Source organism: Martes martes, assembly GCF_963455335.1.
Source record: "Martes martes genome assembly, chromosome: 7".
NCBI lineage: Eukaryota > Metazoa > Chordata > Mammalia > Carnivora > Mustelidae > Martes > Martes martes.
In genome coordinates, this window is record NC_137894.1 from 101428246 (window position 1) to 101449253 (window position 21008).

At 43.5% G+C, this 21008-nt stretch overlaps 1 protein-coding gene across 1 annotated transcript in view; it reads right to left on the reverse strand.

The window, feature by feature from the left end:
* Positions 1–1226: 1226 nt before the first annotated feature.
* The window catches only part of ATG14 (autophagy related 14), a 36066-nt gene continuing 16284 nt past the window's right edge, over positions 1227–21008 (reverse strand). The window contains exons 4-10 of the mRNA XM_080807739.1: positions 20152–20233; positions 17384–17621; positions 14464–14693; positions 12824–12941; positions 11131–11221; positions 10967–11052; positions 1227–4185 (exon numbers count right to left, since the gene is read on the reverse strand). Of these exons, the coding sequence (XP_080663865.1) occupies positions 3879–4185; positions 10967–11052; positions 11131–11221; positions 12824–12941; positions 14464–14693; positions 17384–17621; positions 20152–20233 (1152 nt within the window). The 3' untranslated portion in view covers positions 1227–3878. The remainder of the gene's footprint in view (positions 4186–10966; positions 11053–11130; positions 11222–12823; positions 12942–14463; positions 14694–17383; positions 17622–20151; positions 20234–21008) is intronic.

Sequence of the window (21008 nt, forward strand, 5' to 3'; positions counted from 1 at the left end):
TGTGTATGGTATAAGAAAGTGGTCCACTTTCAGTAGCTGTCCAGTCTTCCCATTTAGAAACTGTCTTTTCCACATTGTATATTCTTGCCTCCTTGATAACATAGATTAATTAACCGTATACAGGTGGGTCTATTTCTGGGCTCTTTATTCTGTTCCACTGATCTGTTTTTGTGCCAGTACCATCACGTTTTGAATACTACAGCACTGTAGTGTACTGTAGTGTATCTTCAAGTCTGGGGTTTATGATACCTTCAGCTTTTTCTTTCTTGAGACTGCTTTGGCTATTCGGGGTCTTTTGTGGTCCATACAAATTTTAGGATTATTTGCTTTTTCTTTTTCCCCAGGGTATTTTCTCCCCAGATTCTCGGAATGTGCTGTTGGTGGCTTTCTCTCATGGAGCATTTCACAGCTGAAGTTTAGAGGACTTCCCCAAAGACCACTCCATTTCGCTGATGTAAGTTTTAATGACCACTAAGGACAAAGCTATCGTTCATGCTTCCCATCTGGTTCACCCTGCTTCCTGCATCAGTCATGATGTAACTCTGGGGTATGCACTAGACAGGAGCGTGTTTTTAAGTGTTACCTAAGGAGATAGAAGGGCAGTAGCCCTGAAGCACATGCCCTATTTGGGAATCCTTCTGTTTGCTAGCCTGGGTTCCTCCTGCTGCTGGATGGCTTTCTGCAGGCAACAGTTCTGCCATAATCACTCCTGGTATCCCTGTCTACCTGCAGGTGACCCCACTCTATAATCTAACCTGAAAGGGGTAGAGGGCAGACTGGAGGGGGTGATTCTCCAAACTGCTTGGTTCTCCTCTCAATTTAACAGATCCCCTCTAACCTCCGGTACTTAACTTTCTCTCTTGTCCTGAAAAGTCTGGGCAGATTCCAAAGCCAACCTCCTCACGGAGCTGTCTTTTAGGCACCGAGTCACTGTAGGGCACATGCATCATATGATGGCTACACAAGAAAAATGCATTTTAGAGAAAGTATGTAACTGGTAAGCAGTTAGTTCTTCCCAGCTTACCAGAGATAGACCATTATTGTTAATACCACCATAAGCTGTAATTTTTGGGATTACCAGACCTTTTTCCTTACCTAGCAAAATAATTCTTAAAAAATTACCCTACAATTTGTGTAAATTATTCCAGAGTTAAATCTCATTTTTGCTACCCTCAGTGTATCAATAGAAATGAGTAATCAGAGCTTGAAAAAGACACACATATTAGTAAAGTACTGTTAAAAGATTTATTGCAATAATACAATAAAAGTTTAGAAAACATTTGTTATGACTCAAACTGGTTTGGAAGTCGCAGAGTAATGGGAAATTCCTGCAACATTACACCACAAGGAGATTCTCAGACACTGTGGTTCTTTTAAAAACAGCATGGCCCTGAATGTTCTTTCCCAAGTTATTGATACATGAATCCTTAAATGAATCCTGTCCATATACCCAATGTTGACATAGTTTTTCCCTTTAACTTACAGATGTGCAAAACTTCTCCTAGTTATATTCCATCCCAAAAAAGAAGTCTTTAACAGACCATTTTAAGCAGCCTATTTGGTGCCTGTAGGTTTTTATTAGTATTACCTTGTTTCAACAAAACATTTTATATGGAAAACATGACCCAAGTTCTATGGCTTTTGTTTAAAAAAAATACCAGCTTCAGTTTTTTAAAAAGCTGTTTACATATGGTTCTGGCACCTACATGAAAGATTTTAATGAGCAGCAAAGAGAGTAGGAAAAAACAGTGGTTGAAATGTGTATTTAAGAATATTTACAGAGTGGATCCAGTGCAAAATAATGAAAACCAAAATATCTCAGCAGTGTAAGCCAGTATGTTGGTGTTCCAAACCACTAAAGGGTTTGATCATTTAACCCTAAATAAAGTGCCTCTAGTTGATATAAAAAAAACAACAAAATATACTCTATCAATCCCTACTTCCTGTATCCTTTAAGTTTTGTTGACTTACTCTTTAGACAGGAGTTGTGATCTCTGGATTCTATTCTTTACTGTAATCTCACACTCATGGTTTCTTAAGCAGCCTACGGGAGAGAAACCATGATAACTGTGCATCTTTTATAAGTCAGTCTCTATCCCCAAGCCCCAAATCCGTCTTCCATCTTCTCTCAGCTTGAAACTAAACTCTTCTTGAGGGTTTGAAGTGCCTAGACAACCCTAACCTCATGCGATTTTAAGTTCATTTGGTATTTGTTCAAGTCTACGTACCCATTCCCTATGAACTTCCGACCTGGATGGTACAACGCTAGCTCAGCCATCACGAAGCTGAGTACTGACACCAGCTACTAAGAACCCACATGGAGCAAAGCCTGTTACCTCCCTAAGTGGAAAATTCATAGAGTCAGGGAACTTGGAACTCCTGGATAGGAATAAACACCCTTCTTCTGCAACTCTACCAAACGTTAAATATACCAATAGCAAAAGCTATATAGCACCTCGGATTCGGAGGCAAAGTATCAACTATAATAATTACAAGAAGAAAAGAAGCTAGGGTAGGGTAGGTCTCTGAATGATTTATCTGAGGTACGGTCATGCTAATCACACTAACAAGATATGGTAATAATGCCTGTTAGAAATTTTTCATATGATTTCTTTTTGTAGTTGTTACATAGAAGTTTTTGCAATTATTAAAAATAAAAAACTACTTACATATTTATACATAATGCCTCTCTACAGTTTTCTTGTGAGATTGTCACTAAGAGAATGACACGACGACACATTAGCTGAAAATGATCTCTTGGTGAGGGAAAATTCTGTCAGAGAAGAGTAGTATCAGCTGTGATTTGCTCTGCATTTCTGAGTGAAGGGAGTGTCCCTAGAGCAACAAAGACCTCTAAGAAAGCAAGCAGGATGGTTTTCCCTGGGAAAACCTGCCACCTACTGAATCCCTTAGAAAAAAACTGGGACACCAGAAGAATGACCAGAGGCCATTTAGTTAAGTGGCTTTTAACCTGTGCCCAGGCAGGCATTTAGCTTACATAAGGGAACTACCTTAATGACTTTTCACTCAAAAAATAAGTTCAATTTCAAAATGCACATAGTATAGATGGTAGGAATTCAATAACCTAGGTAAAGAATGAATTTAATTCCTTTCAGAATATAAGAATATAGTTTTTAAATCTCCAGGCCATACTTGCAGCTGGGATTTCTTCTGTTCATGGATGTGGGTCCAAAAATAAAGACCTTCATTTCTTTGGTGTGTGGGGAAAGAAAAACAGGAATGTCTGACAAGCTACGACAGCAGCAGCATGAGTGAAATAACTTTAAACTACCCCCTCCCCAAAAGCCCCTCCCAAACAAAACCAACATCCTTGACCTAAAAAACAAACATGACCAGATTCTAAAGAAATCAAGTATTTCAAATTGCCTGCTGGTTCTCCGTACAAAAAATGATGGCATAAGCACAAACTCAAATGAAACAGTTTTTATCTTTCAAGTCCTAATCATCAAGAATCACTGGCTTGTGATTCAACTTCTAAAACATAAAGTGTTCAGGAACAGTCTCGGCATCACAAGGACCAATGTGTCAGCCTGCCTCTGCGGGCCCAGTGGCCCATGACCAAAGGGAGCCCAGGTGAATTTTCTGCTTCAGCAGAACAGCACACACGCTCGTCTTCCACCAACATGGGTCTGGGCAGAGGGACCCCTGACCTGGCTGTTCTAGCATAAGCGTGTGGGTCACCCCCCATCGGCCATCTGATACATAGAAATGCTTGTCCTCCCTGCTTTAAAAAAAAACCAACAGTTTAACCTCTTTTTGTTCCAGGCACTATCTTAACGGAACACACAAAGTTTACTCGAGCGTAGCGGAAGAACAACTTTCTTGACACAAACCTGGCGCGCTTCGGTCCGTGCGCACTAACGGTGTCCAGTGTAAGCCTTAAACCAGGAGGTCACTGAGGCAGCGGCCGACGAGATCATCCCGCCCGCACTGCTGCTCGCAATGGGCGGGGACACCTGGCTGCTCTGGCTCTGGGAGCCCTCCACAGGCTGGGAAGGGATATCACAGAAGCGGGGGCTTGGCAGGTTCTCCCAGTCCGTGCCCAGGTCGGTTTCCTCATCACTGACGCGCTCGTCGCCGCTCTCGTCCGATTCCCCAGCAGCTCCAGGGTCCACAAACTCCATGGACTCCTCCAGGTCAGCTCGCACTTCAAAGGGTCCCGACCTGCGCGCACACACAACCAGCATTGTGACAACAGTGACACAGGCCTGCCGGGACCGAGGAGGTCCAGAGCTGCCACTCCACCTGCTTCCCGAGCCTGCACTGTACCCCCTGGTGGTCTGTAACAGAGGTTATTCACCCAGATAACTGCCATGAGAGCAATGCACACCACCACGGCCCACACTGTTCCTCGGTCCCCTGGCTCGACTGGTGGAGCTCCGGGACGCACCGAGACCAGCCGTCCTGGTCCCAGGGACGACTTCCTCTCTGAACAACTGCAGGATCCACGCAAGAACGGTCACTTGCTATATACGCTGCTGTATCACTTGGTGGCACAAGTAATAAATGGTATAGAAAAAAAAGTACAACTGTTCTCTGCCTTATTGAAACTCCTAATTTCTACCTTCTTAGGACTCAAAGGAGCTAAGTGGCCCAGCTGTATGCATGTTAGCAGTGCTTCCTTGGACTGCTGCCAACAGCAGGCTCTGCACACATTTTCAGACATGATCACAGTTTTCTAGGGGCCCATTTATAACAGAATGAGCTATAACTATTAAGAATATAGTCACCTGGAATAATGCATATTTCTGCACTGTACTTCAGGAGAAAACTATTCCCCAAAGGTCCCTGATGACATCATCATCTCCAAATCTAATAACCCTTCTCAGGCCTCACCCTCTGGGACAGCTGCTGATGACCGCTGTGGGACAGCGTCAGCAAACCCCACCCAGGCCTGCTGCTGCTCTTCCCCCGCCCCCTTCCAAGTGCCTGTCCACTCCTGCCTCAGGAGAGCCCGGGTGCACACGCTCCGGGTGGGCAGTCCTCCCACAGCCCCCTGCTCTTCTCTCAGGATTTCCCTGGAGCCAAGGCCCTCCAGCAGCCCCTTTCTCTCCACCGTTGCCCCCACGATAAGGACACATGCCTCCAATAATGACTTTGGGGGAAATGATAGGGGTTAGCAAAAATAAAATGAGAGATATCCTAGAATGGGTAGAGCCTGCCATTTTGGTCTGTCCAAAATTCTTTATGGCCTTAACAATGACAAAAGCCTAGCACTGGCCTCCAGTGTACCTCATCAGGCCCGCACCTTCTAACTCATTTTCTCCTGGGTCAAGTAGCCTTTGTTCCTCCAAGACAACCTTGCTTCCTGGCTGTACCAGCAATAGTAACAGCAAACATTTGTGTCCCAGGCACTGTTTTTAGGGCTTTACCTTAAATGTACCATGGGCTTTCCCCTTGGTCTCCCTCGAGCAATTTACATATCAAAAAGCCCCTCTGACCAGGGGTTCCCAAGTTCACAAGGCCTCCATCTAGCCCAGAAGTCCTTACTTTGCAAGGGGTGAAGGCATTAAGAACCAAGAGCCTCTCCCCTTGACCCCACTGCAGCTTTTCCAAACAAACCAATAAGCGGCATCTTATCTGAGTATCTCTTTCCTGTTTCCTTAAAAAGCTCTCCTTACAATTCATCCCTTTTCTCTCTTTCCTCCCCGCCCCCCTCCCCCCCCCACCGTGGTAACAGGTCTACTCCAAAGATTTTCTTCTGACGCCTCTCCTTCCTCCTAGCTTCATGGCCTGCCAGAGCTCTTCACGTGAGGGCTAACCTCTCCGGCTCATCTCAGGTTATCTGAGCCAGGTGACCCTTCTTAAAACAAGCCAGCTGGGCTGCCGCCCTCACGCTCCTGCCTGGTATCACCCAGTAAATCCCCTCTCAATCCTCTGCACGTGCCCCCCAGCTCAGGTCCTCTCTGCAGCAGCACCTCCTCGCAGCCAGTGTCTCCTTGCAGCCAGCTGCAGCTGCCTCTTTCCTTCCTCCCGGCGTCACCTACGCACAAATGTTCACAGCGTAGCATCTCAGCTGGGTTCCCTGCTTTCCTAAACACAGTGGCCGCTCATTCCGTCCTTTGAGCTTTGTTGTCCAAGGGCCTCAGCACCTAGTGCCACATGAAGCCTGCCTTCCTGCTAGCTCGGAGGCATAGCCTGTTTTGTTTCTCTTTGATGTTGCCTTACATACATGGCACAGAACTGCCATTGTCCCCAGACCCCCTCTCAAAAGTTTTCCCAGGAGACAGACAGGAGTGATATTTGGGGCGGGGGGGTTGATACTCCCTCCAGGCAGAGCTCCGTGGGAAGCCACTTGGGACTCCAGTTCTCTGCTGGAATCCCACAGGGCAGAGTCTGGTGACATGCAGCAGACACTCAACGAAGTATTTCAACTGAAAAACCACTGGATGATTCCCAAAGTGGCCAGTTGGAGCAATTTTTGTTGCCCAGCATACACTGAGCCAGACATGTCACACAAAATTAGCAAAACAATTAAATCTTTTATACTTAATGTCACCAGGGAATAAAAATAACTAATTTTCTCAAGATGCTGCAGGGCATTATTCTTATCGGTTAAGGTAACAAAATGATCTTTTTGGTTTTAAAACTCTCTTTTGCAAAATATTTCAAAAATATTGCTGGACAGATACACAACAACAAGAGTGAGCTCTTAAGTAAACTACATAGTCTGGATAATAATGATATTAATGTAGGCAACATCACAGTAAAGACTGAATCCGGTAAGAAAAATCAACAAGTGTTAAACCCTGGGGGAAATTCTGATGAGCACGATAACTGCATGGTCTCAAAGTGTCTCCGCACAGACTGCTGCTTAGTTGCAAGGAAGGAAAAAAATCTAGGAATTAGACAGTGGAGAAGGTGGAAAGCATCGTGACTGGGTGATCAAATTAACATCACCAATGAGGGACAGATGGTCACTGTGGCCCCCAGAGTGTCCAGGAAACACTCCTGGCCCAGGCAGTGTTCTACCTTGAATGCTTGGATTCCTGGAATCTCACCATGAAGAAATACCAGATTCAGAAAGAAAGTTCTAGTAATACAAAGGGAAAAGTGTTAATGTTGTAAAAGACAAAGTAGGCCGTGGAAACGTTCCAGATTTAAAAGAGGTTCAAGAAACAGCAACTAAATCCAGCACCAGACTCTAGGTTGGATCATATACTGGAGGGGAAAGTGCTGTACAGGACATTAATCTGGTCCACAGACAAAACGTGCAGATGGGCAGTGGATTAAACTACTGTATCAATGTGAAATTTGATGATGTTGGTTAAAAGGAAAACACCCCTATTTTTAGGAAATACATATAAAAGTATTTAGGGGTCAAGAGCCATGATACATGTATGTAACTTACCCTCATAGGGTTCAGGAAAAAAAATATGTGTATGTGTCTTTATGGAGATTATACAAATGATAAGGCAAAACAGTAACAAGGTGAGTCTGGGTAAAGATATATATGTCTTTGTACTACTTTTATTTTTTGCAATTTTGAATATTTTTGCAAGCCTGAATTTAATTCAAAGAAGATTTATGTTGGATTCTGGATGGGATCCTCACTTCAGCTGGTCTCCATGGAAACAGGAAGTCCCACCCAGGTTCCAATAACGGTCTCTCTACAGCCTTGACTCTGACTGAGGCAGGTCCGGAAGGGGACTTCTGAAGCTCTAGCTCCTGGCCTCCTGGCTCACGGACCACCAACGGGCTCAGGGACCACCAACGCAGATGTAATGAGCCCGACTGAGCATGTGCGCTTCACATACATCACACAGACCCCTACCCTAACTGCAGAGCTGACTCAAGGGCAAGCCGAGAGAAAACTTCAGACCCTCCAAAGAAATCCACCCCTAGTAGGAGAGAGCTTTTTTTTTGGTTAAAGACAACCACCAATACTGGATATTGTCCATCCTTTCCATTTTTGCCTAACTGATGGGTGAAAACTGGAAAGCTGCTTTGAATTGCACTTCTTTATTCTTCACTGAGGTTGAAGACTTTTTTCATTTGAATACTGATTACTTGCATTTCTTTTGTGCGAACTGCCTGGATTAATCCTTTGGCTATTTTTCTATTAGGTCTGCCTTTCTTTTACAGATTTGAAATTTTAAGTGGTCTAGATTTTTAATCCATTGTTTGATATACAGGCCGCAAAACATACTGTGGCTTATCTTTTAACTTTCTGGTATCTGGTATTTTACCAGAGGCATTTAGAGTTTTTACACAGTGAACTATGTAACTCCTTTCCTTCATGGTTTGGGGGTTTTGTGGCTTGCATGGGAATTCCCTCCCCACCCTGTGATTATAAAACACTGTCTTTTCTCCTAGCTATTTTATAGGTTTTTTTTTTTTTAATAAAATAAGGTCTTTTCTATCATCTGGAATTTATTTTTACATACAGAATGTAGTATGAGTCCAGCTTTGTCCCTGTATGAATAATCACTGGCTCGCTGCTATCGATCTATTATTATCTGGTTCAACATGCCGGCCCTTGTCGTGCTATCCTCCCTGCGGGGACAGGGCCCATCTCTGGACTCTCTTCTCTGTGTCTAATTGCTCCACCTACTTGCATGCTAACAGCACCTGGTTTAATCACCTTTATGCTATATTTTAAAAGGGGCCAAGCCCATCCTTTACTATTCTTTTCCAAAATTTCCTTGCAGCCTGTGCTTCTAGCTCAACTTCAGAATTAGCTTGTCAAAGTTCCATGAAATATCTGTTGAAATTCTGATCAGGTTTCCTTTTGGGGAGAAGGAGCATTTTTATACTACTCAGCCTTTCTCTCCAAGAAAATCCTGAGGGTGTTCCCTGCCTCGGGCTTTCTTTCATCCAGGCCCACACCTCACGCGCTGCCTAGCAGAAATTCAAGAAATAGATGTTGAACCATTTTTTTCAAGTTTCCTATTTTCTTTCTATGGTTTGCACATGTTTTGTAAAGATTATTCCTATGTAATGTATAGTTTGTGTTGCTACAGTAAAGGGGAGCCTTTCCTCATTCCATCATCTGACTAGCCGTCAGCACATAAGCAAGCAAGCTCTCCCGGATGGCCAGTTCAACCATCTGCAACAACGCCAACCTAGTTTCTTTCTTCCTGGCATAAATAGACCTTACTTCTTTGTAAAACTGTTCTGCTTCACCTAGGCCTCCAGAACGAAGTGAACATAGCAGCGACAACAGGCTTCCTCTTGTCCTCATTGTAGAGGAATGCTTTTATTAAACATCCACATGAGGAACATGTCACTGAAATAGTCTTTTCTGTAGGCTTAAGGTAGATATTCTTAATAATCTTTTAATTTGCAACTAGTTTTCTTTAATTATTCACAGGAACTGAATTTTATTCACTGCTGGCTTCTATCAGATTGATCTTGTGTCTTTTTTTTTATTTTTTAATCTGTTCACATGATGAAGTGGTGTGTCCTGGTTAAAAGCACGAGCATCTCCCACTTTGTGGAGTCAGATGCAGGCTGGGACCCTGGCTCTATTACTCTGACTGCCTCTGTGATCATGGGCACGAATTACTTGACTACACTAAGCTTCAGTTACCAGCCAGCCCCCTCTGTAAAATAAGAATAATCAGCCCACCTATGAAATATTGGTTCAACAAATATTAGTTCTTATTATTAAGGATTAATTTCCTAATGTTGAGGGGCACCTGGTTGGCTCAGTGGGCTGAGCCTCTACCTTCAGCTTGGGTCATGATCCCAGGGTCCTGGGACCGAGTCCTGCATCAGGCTCTCTGCTCAGCGGGGAGCATGTCCCCCCCCCCCCCGCCTACTTGTGATCTCTCTGTCAAATAAATAAATAAAATCTTTAAAAAAAAATTTCCTAATGTTGAACTCTATACAAATAAAGTACAAAGAGGATGGCAAACAAACCCACAGAAATCAACCACTAAAACTGGGGTGGATTTCTAACAGGTTCATGTGCTTTGTGAACTAATGAATGGAATTTGAGGCAAGGAGCATGAACTCCCTATAAAATGGCACAAAATTCTAGATGTGTGTGCGTTCTCCAGAGAGAGTGCACAGCTTTTTCCACAGGGTTCTATGCCCCAGGTAAGTTACTGTTGGGGGGGGGGGGGCAGAAAACACAAGCCAGTGGCTAAGGGCAGATTCCCATGGAAAGTTCCCTGCCATGGGGAGGAAGCCACACACCCTGGCCGGAGTAAAGATCCCCCCTGAACCTTGGTTCCAGTTGTAAAGGCAAATGAACGATGGGAAGGGGACTCCCTAAAAGAACACTCCTGCCTTTTATTTTCTTTATCCTCTTTCAAAAGTGCAAATACATTAACTAAGTCGTATCTCAGAAATGTAGGGACTGCTAAGAGCATGGAAAAAGGATATGTACTCAAGAGGGGTTACCTGAATGGTTCTAAAGAAAAGCTTCCTCTAGGTTGGGCTGAGGGCCTAGAAGGATCCCACAGACCAGCCCTGGTTGGTCTTTTCTGTTACTGACTCTTGTTCTTAACCTAATGGATTTTAAACTAGTTCACCCCTGAAACTTCTAATACCCTTTATCTCCAGTTGATGGTGGCCAGAGAGACAAAAAGATGACTGGGAAGAACTATTACGGTGGGAGGAGGCATGAAAGGAAAGGCACAGGAAAAGGGACAGACACTACAGAGTGCTGAGAAAGGACATGGAGTCCAAGAAATGGCTTCTGGTCTTCAAGCGTGGCACGAGGCGCCCCCCTCCGGGAACATTTGGGGTCTTCTATTTCATTTTAGGTGTTAAAAATGTCTGACATTAATTTTCCGAGAAATGATTATGTAAGGACCATAAAGGCTCAAATTTGACTCGCCGCTCTGCCCTTCTGTACAGGACCACATTATTTTTGTCTTTTGTAGAGACTCTGGGGGTGAGGACCAGGCCCCTGGGCTCTGCCGATGCGCACAACCACTCTGCTTAGAAGTACTCACAGCACCACCACTTAGAAAAAAGCAAGAAGCATTCTTACCTGCCCAGGTGTTCAGAGCTCGGACTGACCAGGTACATTAGGTTCCTGAGAGTGTGCAGTGGTTGTAACTGATCTAAGTTTACATGCTAGAAAAAGCAAAAAACTGATTAACATTTTCAACCAAGTAACACATTAAAAATGAGCTCACAGCATATTTTCCATACCTGAGAAAAGCACAGGTAAAGAATATTTGCATTCAGTTTCTTCACTGCTCGAGTAAATTTCTGTCTACTGAGATTTTCCCCACAAAATTCACTGGAAAACAAACATACAATTTGTAAAATTGTATCTTTCCGAGGAAATTCTATGGTAAAATGTCTATTTGGAAGAGTGTATTTTACACCACAGTTGAGTATAAAACATACCCCACATCCTTTGCTTCTTTATAAGTTAGACTCAACAGAGACTTTCCAAGAATGAACTACTGCCCTCATGATGAGCGATTCCACCGCATTTATAAAAATTACGAATGCATATTCCCTCTGACCAGCAATTCCACTTCTGAAAAGTTACTCAACACAAATACCTGCACACTAACGAAATGACAAATGTACAAGACTATTCTGTGAACAGAAATAGGGGACTAGTGAGATCGTGGCACACTACACCGAGAAACCTCTGCTAACTGTCTGCTCTGTGCAGAATGACAGCTGGAGGCTCACAATGGCCCCACGAGGCCCACCCAATTTGTACCCCGACCTTCTTCACTGTCCTCGCTCTCCCTAGGGCTTTCTCTTGGCGCCAAGGGACCCACGTGGTCTGCTCCCCTCTTTCCTTCCCTCAGGGTGACAGGTGATCGCACACCAGCCCACTCACATACTGCAATCCCCTGCCTCCCTGTCCCCTCTCCTCCACTCTGCTTTCGTGTCCTCCACAGGCTTCATGACCAGCGGACACACCGCTCATTGATTATCCGTCCCTCTGTTAGAATGAAGGGCCAAGAGGGCAAGGATTAGGTTTTCATCACCACTGTACCCTCTCAGTGCCCAGAAAAGGGCTCAAATATTTGTTAAACACTCAAAAAGCAAGACGTAAAACACCCTGGCATATCTTTTGTGTTTAAAAGGGGAGAGAGATGATAATACATATTTATTTGGCTTGAAATGTAAGGATGACTGGACAGTGGTAGGAAGGGCTTGGTAGAACTGAGCAGAACTTAGAACTGAGTACACTGTAAATGTTTACATTTTTTTTTTTTTTTAAGATTTTATTCTGGGGAGCCTGGGTGGCCCAGTCAGTTAAGGATATGACTCTTGGTTTCGGCTTGGGTCATGAGACCAAGCCCCGTGTCAGGCTCCCCGCTCAGGGCAGAGTCTGTTGAAAGGACTCTCTCCCTCTCCCTCTGCCCGCCCCACCCCCGGCCCCTGCATGTGCAAGCTCTCTCTCAAATAAATCTTAAAAAGAAAAAAAAAATTCATTTTTAAGTAATCTCTACACCCAACGTGGGGCTCAAACTCACAACCCAGAGATCAAGAGTCACATGCTCCCCCAACTGAGCCAGCCAGACAACCTTACATTTTTTTTGAATTCTAAGCCACATGTTTTTTATTTTATATTCAGGTGTTATGATTTACCCAGTTCTTACACATGAGCGTACCCTCTGAAGATCCTAGTTTTTCCTTCAATTACTTTCAGAAGTGGGAGAATTCTCCATGGTCTTCTCGAAGACTTCATGTGCAATTTTAAGATAATGAAACAAATTTGCACAGTAGGCTTTGGAAATTAATCTCAACATTTCACAGTCATTTTTCTGGCTTAGTAATACTTAAATTCCTATTTTTGGTTTAATTAGAGTAAGTACCTAATAGGAAAATGAGATCTGTGATAAAGAGGACTTTGTCACCTTCGATTACTTGCCTGTTGCACAGCTTTTTGGGAAGATTTATGTCAAGTATATGAGACAAGATGTTGAGCAGCTGAGTCGCATAGCACAAGGCAGCGCTGATCGTGTAAGCAGGGTTGCTGTGCTCCATGTCTGAGGCAGAGAAACAACCACACACAGCTTTAATTTCAACAAAAAATACCAGGGAACCTAGATTTTATGATCTATAATTTTATCATTACATTCTTGATGGTTATGTTTTGCTCCTAATAGACTAATAAAAGGGCCACACATTAACGTTTCATCGATTCTGATTTTTGCGGTGTGGAATGTAACCCAAGCAAATGAGCCCAGACAGACCCAACATAAATGAAATTGAAGTCTGAACTGCTTGGACCTGATAATGTATTATTTATTAGAACAGTAAATGCCCAACTTAAATGTCACCTCCTCAGAAAGGCCTCACCTAGGCTACACCTGTCTTGGTGACATCACTTTGTCTCACCAGCACCTAGCACCATGCATGACAGAAAGCACATACTGTGTATTTGCTAAATGACTAAATGAACAATCTTTTCTCCACCAAAGAAAGCTACCGGGGTTTTAAAGGGTTTTTCTATTGGGCAATTTCTATCTCCATTTCGGGCTGCTAAAAACAAGCTCTTTACAAAGATACCACAAAAACAGGGCTCTAGTGGCTAAATATACTAACTAGTGAGGTCTTTTATATAAATAAAGCAATATCAGCCCCCCAAAAGTGAAATACCTAAAAATGGATATAAAACGTGGTATATCCACCTTACATACAATGGAATATGACCCAGTCATAAAAAGAATGAGATGTTAATTCATGCCACAATACGGATGAATCTTGAAAACACTACGCTATTTAAGAAAAGCGAGACACAAAAGGTCACACATTGTATGATCCTATTTCTAGGAAATATCCAAAATAGATACCTCTAGATCTACAGAAAACAAAATTATGGATCTTCCTGGACTTAGGATGGGTTATGTCCTGATAAACCCATAAACCCATTGTAAACTGGAAATATCCTAAGCTGAAAATGTATTTAAGGCACCTAAACAACTAACACCATAGCTCCACCCGGCCCGCCTGACCCAGGCCCAAACACTGATGTCGGCCTACAGCTGAGCAAAGTCATTTACGTGCTGGACACCTCACGCAATGCACTGCATGCTGCACTGAAAGTGAAACATGAAACAGTTATCGGTGTCTCTACCGGCTGTGGACCCTCACAGCCGCAGAGCTGCCTGGGGGCCTCGGGGGCTCGGCACCCTGAGAGTACACATGCACAGCGCCAGCCCAGGAAACGATCCAAATTCAAAATTCAAAGCGTGATCTCTACTGAACATGTATCACTTTTGCATCATCATAAAATCAAAAAATTGTAAGCTGAACCATCATAAGTTGATCTCATCTGTAGGGGCTGCCCAGGGCAGGGAGCAGAGGGGACAGGGGCATGACAGCTCCGGGCCCCGGAGCTCCCGTCTGGGGTGATGCCAGTGCTCCGCGTACCAACACACAACACGGCGAATGTCGTCGTGCCGCGGGGATTGTTCACTTTACAGCTGTTCATCTTGTTATGTAAATTTTACCTCAATTAAAAACCATACGTACTTCTAAGTTTTCAAAGACTATTATGATTCTCACCAGGCCCCTGCGTGGTTTTCTTCTCTTCCACCCAACTGTAGTAGGCAGAGTAGTCCCCGTTGTTGGGAAGGCTAATCCAAGGCCCTGTGATGCTAATGCTGGTGTCCCCGTTGTGATCGTCGCAGACCCATCTTCCCGAGAGGTAAGTCGTCCTCCGGGCTTCGGCAAGCTTGCTCACGGTGCTGGAGGTCATGGCACTGTCGCTCTCCGAGGACACATCTGCGGGATCTCTGAAAATCAGAACACACATACAGATTTCAAGGGAACGGGTTTTAAAGAGCATGCAAGATACCTGCCTGACCAGCAGAACACTGAAAGATGCACACGCGAGGACAGGAGTTTAACTGGAATATACAGAGGTAAATAACTCTATCAGAGATGAAGCTGAAACCGCTGTGGCACAGAAGGCCGCACCGATGTGAGAGGGTGGCACCTGCCGCCTCACTATCAGGTTCTCGAACTATTTGGTCTCACGCTTACACACTTGCAATTTTTGGAGAACCCCAAAGAGCTTTTGTGATGGGCAGTATTGATATTTGCCTGTATTAGAAATCTGAGAAAATTTTAAATGATTCATTCATTTGGAAATAATAAACCTATTACATGTTAACACAGTATATTTTTATGAAAACAAAACAAAAAAAAGTACTTTTCAAAACAAGGAAATTAGTGAAGAGTGGCTTTGTCTGTTAACCACTGAAACACAGCAAAACACAGCACTGGCCAAGACTTCTGAAAATCTCTTTCACACCCAAGTCTTGCAGTAGTTCTTTCAAGTAAAAACAGTGTCCTATGAACACACCAGCTCGTCCCGCCTGCACCTCACTCGAGTGCTTTTTGGTAAGCCGGCTGCAGCCCTTCAGAACCAAGCAAAGGAGCTTCTGCCCACTTCCCATTTCATCGTGTGGTCTAGTAAAATGATGTGTACACAAGGATCAAGACAATAAAATTTAAATAAAAATATGATTTCCACTGCTTCATCAAGAGTGTCCTTGACGTGAAACGCTTTTTTCTCAGAAAATGCAAGTACACGGTACAATACAAAGACAGGTGACACAGTTGGCGTCACTGCTCAGACATCTGTCAAGGCAGCAGTTTTGACCCACAAATGGCTTCTGGGCCATCAGTGCAAATGTCCGCACCATGAAAAAGGGAAATGCAGTGTTACTATCCACACAGAAATACTTATGACAGTGTGGATGGCGCTCTGAACTGAGGGCCGGGAGGGTGGGAAGGAGCGAGAAGTCAGCACGCCCCCCAGGGGTGGGGGGTGGCGGGCGGGGGTGTGTGTGTGCGGGGGACAGTGTGTGCTCAGTGGCGACGCAGAGACAAGACGATCCCTGCCATTGGGTCGGTGTCAGTGTAGGAAAAGTATGTGGGAAAGGGGCAGACTGGGGAGGGTGTCTGCGCTGCACTAAGTTGAGGTTCTGTTCTCAATCCTTTCTCCTCCAGCCACCCCATGCCTGTGGGGCAAGGGCCCTGGAAGTCGAAGGGAGGGGAGCGGGGCACTACGGCCAGTTCTGAGCGGCACTTCTGCTTCTTCCTTCTTCCATGTAACAAGTTTGAGCAATGTGAATGGACAAGAAACCTTTTTACAGAAGTAACTTCAAAACTATGGGCTTTAAGTACCAGCATATAGTATCATATACTGCTATAAAAGATTGAACAGCATAGAGAGGAGAAAGTTTTTCTCCACGTTTTCTCTTCTGCAAGTTTGCATTCAGCTGTTGATCTCCCTGGTCTCCTCAGATCTGAGACAGTGTCTTAAGACTGTGTCTTTGTTTACTGTGTTTTAACACTGATACCTTAGTCCATCAGAATCTAATTTAGCACTGGGGCTGCCTGGCCAACTCAGTTGGAAGCACACACGACTCTTGACTCTTGGGGTGAGGAGCCCTATGGGTGTAGAGATTACTAAAAAAATAAAATAAACTTAAAAAAAAAAAAGATTCTAACTTACCATAATGTTTCTGTTTTATGAGCTTTTTCCTCCCCAAAGGCCTGGTCGCCTGTTTTATACCCTAACTTCTCCCCACTGACCCAAAAGGCTACCTTAGAGTCTATTTCTGAACTTCCTATTCTGCTCTATTTTGAATCTGCCTTTTTATTTTTATATTTGCCTACTATTACTAATTACTAATTACTACTATTACTAATGAAAAATTATTTGGTAGAGAGCAGGGTTTCAACCCAGAAGAACAATGAGACCTCTAGGCTTTTAGGAAGTTAACTCGGGCAGAGGCCGAAAGGACACAGTGAAGTAGAGGGAGCAGGGAGAGTAATGGTCCTCACGAGTCACACAGTCCACCGGCCAGCCGGGGAAGGATGCTGGGCAGTGAGGGCAACCAAAAGAGACAGGAAAATCCTCAACTGGAACAACCTGATGGTTAGTGAGAAAGTAAATGAACTCCTCCGTAGCAGTTTTCAAACATCATCAATTATCACCTAGGGAAGTTAAAAAAAAAAAAAAAAAAGGTATTACGAGATAGGCTGGGGACCGGACGGTGTGTCCTCTGGAACCTGTATTTTTCAAAAGTTCCTGAGTGACTCTGATGAACATGCAGGTGGGGAACCATGGTCTTGTCCATCCAAAGACTCCTGAGGGTAGCCACGCACTAGAGCCTAAGACTAAACTCATGGTCTTCACTCCTTGCCAGCAGCTAGTTACCAGGAAAAGGCTAAGTCAACAGCTCAGTCAACAAGTGAGGGCCCCACTTCTCTGAGGGCCACCGCCCTCCACCTTGGCAGCCTCCCCAATTTCATGCAGCGTGTACTATTTGCTGAAGCAGATAAGACTTCAGTTTCATTACCAGGAAAGCCAATGACCCCAGAATGAACCTGATAAATGAGGTGCTACCATATTTGAAATATACTTGCTCTGAAACTTGATCTATTCCTAGAGTCAAAAGACTCACTGTACCTCACACTAGTCTTTACTTCCTCGATTGGAAAAATGACAGAGGTGAGCTCTAATATATGAGATCGCCGAAGTTTTGCCAGACGCTCATAATGACTTCTTAAGTCAATGGTTTTTTTTTCTACCAGGTCACCAAGTCTGCGATTATGCCTTTGAATCTTCTCCTTTTTCTCCTGGTGCCGCTGTGCTCGAGTGTAGAGCTTCTGGTTCTTTTCCTTGGTTTTGAGAAGGCCTTCAGAATCTGAAATAAATCACACCCAACAATTAACTCTATAAATAGCTCCTGGGGACTGCAGAACCCACCTCCCAAGGGTAAGCATCTTCCTGTGGTTTAAACCAAAAGCAAAACCTCTATCAGGTTAACTACATAATGTTCACTAAGTGGAAACTGGGAGTTCAGTTTATGTAAACAAATGAATCAAAGGGGCCCACCACTGAAAGGGCTCCAGGTCTCCATCTGTAGTCATCATTTCAAAGAATCACTCAACAAATATCAAGTTTAAGCCAGAAGGTACCTGACTTACGGTAAGCACTGAAGAATAACCATGGCGGGCAGAAAAGGTATCTAATCCAGTTTGAAAAACTTACTGGCTATCTGGCTATCTATTAGGCACTTCGCTGCAGGCAATTTTATTTCCCCTCACTTGTGCATTCTCTTTACCATTCTTGCTCAGTGTGGATGTTCTAATGTTTAAGCCGCTGGTTCCATCACACTTATCTTCCAGCAAGCTCACTCATTTTCATGATCACTACTGAGCTCTTTACAAGTGCTCAAATGAATGTCTGGCCAAGGCCCCCGGTCATGGTGGTCAGATTTTTTAAGAACAGTTTCCAACTTGATATCATGACCCTTCCCAGGTGGCAGGAGATCAGCAGTCACCTAATCTGCAGACTCAGCACTCAAGAGTTTCATTTGTCCTTCTCTCCATGCCATCTCCCCCTAAACATAAAAACACTGATGCTATTTCTGTCATCTACTGTTGCTTGACTGGATAAGTAACTTTATAACACCGATCAACTCAACCTTAAAGGTTCATACAATCCAACTTCCTTATCTATACCATATAACATATCTGTATTATTCTGTATCATGACACATAACACCAAAAGATTCTGGAGAAATACTCATCAGGTTCTACAATTTAAAATATATGACCTTTTCTGAATATATGTGATATTTTTAACAACAAAATTTTTAAGAAATAATATTTGCTGAGTAACAAGCTCTTCATCTGTGGACTTGAGACCATGCATAGTTTCTGGAATTCATGAACTCCCCTAAAATTGTTTGCAGAATTTTTTGAGTCTTGTCTAAAGGGTGGCATTTATGTTCTAAAGAGCAGTGGTTCCCACCCCTTGGTAAGTCATCAGTGCCACCCAGAATAGTACTACTCAAAGTGTGGCCCCTGGATCTGGTCCCGTCAGTAAACTTTCACAGTCAGACAAGAGAGGTACAGAAATACAGAATAAGCTCAGCAACATTTCTCTTTGACATGGCAATATGACACGGACACACCACTCAAATGTGCAATCATTTTCCTAGCATTTTATTGTATTTTACAAAAGTACTGGGATCAATTTATGACAGATTAGAAATCAGAGAGGAAAAAAATGGTCTTTTACTACAGACAGTTTGAGAACCACTGACCCCGTTCCCACGCATGAGACTTGAACTTCCTACGTCCAAGGTGGGTCCCAGGATTCTCCCTCTAGATTGTACGAGCGTCACCAGGTGACTGAGGATTTGTAGGGATGGGAAGCACTCTCACAGGGTCCACGGCTCTAGGGCCAAATCTTTTCTGTGGTGGTCGTTTTGTTTTGGGGAGTTAGGAATCTGTGAAATACAGCTCATCAAAGATTTAAACTTGCTCATCAGGCGAGGCACAAACCCAGTGAATCCAGCAGTTCCAGGAGGGTCACAGACACCTGGGAGCACATGTGAGCCTCACGGGAGGATGGGGAGAGAGGGGTCAGTCACAGGCTGCTACGCTGTGCTGAACCAGAGCCTCCGGAGGCGCAGGCAAAGCTCCATGGGTAACTGGCTGTGTGTGGTTCTGAGCAGCTCTTCCCCACGCAGCCCTCCTCTCGGGCTGACTAATTCTGAGAAACTCCACAGGAGCCCTTTATGAGGACAGACATTTTCAAAGGAAGCTTTTGCTCTATTACATACCACTATAAAATACTTGCTTCTGAAAGCACAAGCAGACAAGAAAGGGAGTCATAAGGCATGACGGTGACTCACTGTGAACTTTAAACAATGATCTTCAGAAACAGACGGGATACGTCTAAGGACACAGGATTTCTAAGAGGACTCTCCTAAAATCTGACAACCATTTACGATGAAGGATGAGGTGCACAAATACAATGTAAGATTAATACAGATTAAAATGTACATGAGACTCACTAATGGAGAGAAAAAGCCAATATTCTGTGGTTCTGGAGTGAACTAATAATTATAACTGAGTACCAAGTTTCCTGTTGGCGAAGGCGAATGGGAAATATGTATTCCTCAACCTTTTTAATTGGGAAAAGTACTTTATTCAAAGGTCATTATATTTGTGTGTATATAAAATACAGATATTTGTAAAAATATTTACTTAAAATTCTTACACAAATGCTTGACAAGAGGAGCAAGGCAAGCAGGAAACCTTTCCAGGTTGCTGCTGCCTTCCCGCGCCTCCTCTCTTTCTCTGTCTCTGTAGCTTATGAAGCCAATGGCATTCCACACTAGCCCTTTATTAGGTCTAGAAGAAGGGGGACAGATTACTTACTTATTTTCATTTCTTCATTTCCTTTACATATTGTTTGTTTCAGCTGTTCAATCCTCATCTTGCAGGACATTATTTTCCATCTCTTAAAAAAAAAGTGTGCAATAAATACCACAAATGTTGGTCTCTTATGAGTAATAGGATTATCAACCTAGGATCACCATTATTTTGAGGCATCTCTTAGGAAACATAATGAAGAAAAGACCAATATAATTATATTTATTATACTTTTGTGACTACAGTGGATTATGAAAAAACAAGAAAGTGTTATTCTGGTTCAGTGCAGAATTTGGTTGGAAATTAAGACAGAAAGAAATTCACATAGATCTTTCGTGTGTTAATGAAGACAGAGAGAAATGGCGAAGTATATGCTCTTAACCTGCTCTGTCCAATATACAGCTAGTGACCACATGTGCCTATTTAAAAGTCATATGAAATTGCATGAAATTCAGTTCCTACTCAACACTACCCACAAGTCAAGTGTTCAACACCACATGTGGCTAATGGCTACCATACTGGTGGGTTTAGACACAGAATATCTGCATCACCACAGAAAGTTCTACAGCTGCTCTAAACTCTTCACGCTATTTACTGAGGAGAACATTAGCATCACTGTATTATCTCACTAGCACAATACACAATTATTACTTGCAAAATAATCAAAACTTCAATAAAAACAGGTTTTCTCCCCCAAGACGAATAAAAGATCAGTAAAAATGCAACCTGGTAGTCAGTTAAAAAGTAGGATTACCTATTCTATAATGCCTCTATAAATGTGGATAATTAAAAGCTTAAAACAGCATTCAAATATTTATGGTGTTTAACGCCAGCCTAAGGAGCCTGACAGTACAACACAGAGC